Below are 2884 nucleotides of genomic sequence, written 5' to 3'. Positions count from 1 at the left end.
ATACGGCATTAGCAAAAAAATAAAGAGAACACCACGAAGGGAGTTTTGCCCCCAACCTTGAATGAGGTTGTGCGCCTTCGATGCAATCTCTTGCGCTGCCGGTATTGGTACCGCCGAAGTGGTGGGCATCTTGGGTACATATCTTGCGTATTTTCGAGCAAAGTTTGCATAATGTTTCCACCGCATTTGCGCCTGTAACAATTGACATCGGCGGGGTCGTCCTCGGACTTTCCGAGCAGCTCTATAGGTGGGAGGCGCGCGAAATTCTGGAGATGACGTTGGCGACTGTTGCCGCTCGGAAAGATGTGGCGTTGGTAATATTCTACAAAGAAAAGTGTGTGTTTTTGAAACATGTACAAATATGGACCATCAAAAAATCTTATCGGCGTTGTGGGCTTACTGGTATGTCGTATAATAATAATAATAATAATTAATGTTTCCAGAAATAATATTTATGGATGAAATCTATAAATTATTGAATATGTTTAACTTGAACAAGTTATTGCTGAGCAACATGCCGTTACAGGTCGACGAAAATACATGGAATGCACGCGCAGAATTAAATCTATTGTGGAAGATTATGAAAACAAGGTAACTAAACAAGCACCAATTTTTATTTTGTCCCGTACAATTGTCTAGTCAAAGTGTGATCTTAGAATCATCTATCTTATTGAGAAAAAAAGCTTGAAAAGAACTTACGATGTCTTCTTTCTGCTTAGATTCCTTCATGCCAAATGGCTGTCAGGGGTTTTAGAACTGTCTGCTTTTTCCCAACGGGCACAAAACTCATTAAATATTATTACTATTCTACTAGTAAATATTGATTCATTTTGTACTGTTCCATTCTCGGTAACATAATTACTTTTTGCAAATCAATATACAATATACGCATATTAATTAATTAACATTTATTGATGGAGTTGATTAATTATTATGTATTATACATTTAACATGCACTACGATGCTGCACCGCATAATAAAATTGCTGGTGTATGCTAAAGTACCGGGCATACATTACGTCACGCAATACTTTGGAAGAAGCTGGTATTTCCTAGATCTGTGATACTTACGTCTTTCTTGCTAAGAGCTCCATGCTCTGGCGCTTGGTTTCTGGGTCGTACTCAAACCCCAAGACTCGTCACCAGTAATGACACGTTCCAGAAAATGGGGGTCATTTTCAATTGAATCCAAAAAGTCAGGGCACCTTTCCTTTCTGATGTTCTTCTGGTCTTGCGAAGAGTTTTTTGGAACCATTTTTGCGCAGATTTTTCTCATCCCCAATTCATTGGTCAAAATTTGATGAACGGTGGTGTGAGTCAAATTTAACTCTTCCCCGATCATTCTGACCGTCAATCGACGATCTGAACGCATAAGATCCCGGATTCTGTCGACATTTTCATCGGTTCTTGCAGATGAAGGGCTTCCGCTTCGTGGTTCATCTTCAATCGACTCTCTTCCTTCTGAAAATGCCTTAAACCTTGCCTTGGTTACTTTCGAAAAACTTACCTGATATATTTAGTTCTTTTCCTATTTCCTCCCACGCCTCCTGCCGCACGCGGTGATCTCTGTAGTCAGGAGACACCATATCAAACAAATATGAGCGCCTTCTGACAGCCTCTATCAATTTTTCTTCCATTTTAGTAACTCGCGACAGCACGAATATCTGAATTTGCAGATGTTCGGTCACGCGTTGTGAATGTAACGTGCCGTAACTTGCATGAGGTAACAATAGTCTGATCAAGCACATTTGCTTCCATGTTCTAGATTTTCGTGACGTGACGTGTGGGAGCATGCTGGAACGTGCCATCACGTGACCTGACATCAGTCTGTTTCCGCCTTTACACGCTGCGTCTAAACCAGGGTTTACGTTATGCTTAGGTATTCAAAAATGTCATCATCCGACTCGGAATCTTGTTTGCGTTTGCGGTCGACATTCCTTAATATCTCGTCTAACTCTTTACTACTGTCCAATTCTGCACTTTGGTTAAGCAATACCGATATGTCGTTTTCCATGTTTTTTTTTTCCGGGGTCGTTTCTGTGCCGATTTCTTTTTTTCCTCAAAGACTGGCTTCTTTTGCGCAAATGGTTAGCTGCCCTTTCCAGTACATTTGCGGTTTCGTCTATAGCGTCTGATATCGGTATCGGTTTCAACTTTCATATACTAGGGTAACTGTGCCAGTAACGGCCACTGCCCCAGTGTTGGACACCATTGATGGAAAAATAATAATAACTTTAATAATATGGGCTAAATTTCTACTTTTGGTAGCTTATATGCTTCATAGTAGTTCATATTTCCTGTAAAATGACTGCGCATGGCGCTAACTTCACGTTGTTTGTGAATATAAAAAATATTTCAATATGTCTGCCACGCAATGTTTATTTTAAGTTGCCAGGTGTTTTGTGCAGTTTCGTGATCAAAAATTAGCTGAGCTGGTGCATTGAGTATAAGAATTTCATTTTCGTGTTAGTATTTCGTGATAAGGTAAGTACAACATTGATTTTTAGTTGTAATTGCACATTCGATGATAGTGTTTTATTAAGTGGTGACCATTATTGGAACATGAAATTCAGTAAATATTTAGTAATGGTCAGAGGGGTGTTCATTACTGAACACAATAAATTTAGTAATGGGCACCCTATTATTACGGTCACTGTCAGAATATTTACTTACTGTTTTTATGTGCAGTGATGGGGAAAGTAAGAAATTTTTTTTCCTACTCCGAGGAAGATATGGCAAAAGCTATTCTAGCCGTAAAGGAAAATGGTTTAACCAAGAAACAAGCTGCTCGCCAATTTAATGTCCCTCGAACAACTCTTATCCGGAAACTTTCTGGAAATGTTCCCACTAAAAGAAAAATGCGTCCTCAAACAGAACTATCCGAA

General features: G+C 39.4%; 1 protein-coding gene across 1 annotated transcript; it reads right to left on the bottom strand.

Annotated features, from left to right (window-relative positions):
• Window positions 1-237: 237 nt before the first annotated feature.
• On the bottom strand, window positions 238-2213 carry LOC116167609 (histone-lysine N-methyltransferase SETMAR-like). Its single transcript, XM_031483004.1, has 3 exons — window positions 1507-2213; window positions 1071-1460; window positions 238-322 (listed from the first exon to the last, which is right to left on the bottom strand). Exons 1-2 carry the CDS (start codon window positions 1820-1822, stop codon window positions 1081-1083), a joined length of 696 nt encoding a protein of 231 aa, XP_031338864.1. The 5' UTR covers window positions 1823-2213; the 3' UTR covers window positions 238-322; window positions 1071-1080.
• Between the last annotated feature and the right edge of the window lie 671 nt (window positions 2214-2884).

The sequence above is a fragment of the Photinus pyralis genome, unplaced genomic scaffold (assembly GCF_008802855.1).
Source record: "Photinus pyralis isolate 1611_PpyrPB1 unplaced genomic scaffold, Ppyr1.3 Ppyr1.4_LG4, whole genome shotgun sequence".
NCBI classification, from domain to species: Eukaryota; Metazoa; Arthropoda; class Insecta; order Coleoptera; family Lampyridae; genus Photinus; species Photinus pyralis.
Note: the sequence above shows the minus strand (reverse complement) of the source record. Positions and strands in the feature narration are given on the sequence as shown.

What these genes read in the sequence shown, in the direction of transcription:
- LOC116167609 (XM_031483004.1), bottom strand. Translation starts at nt 1,822, where the DNA reads ATGTCAGGTCACGTGATGGCACGTTCCAGCATGCTCCCACACGTCACG. An exon ending in AAAAGAACTAAATATATCAG is followed by an intron (nt 1,461 to 1,506) that starts GTAAGTTTTTCG and finishes AGGCATTTTCAG; the next exon opens with AAGGAAGAGAGTCGATTGAA.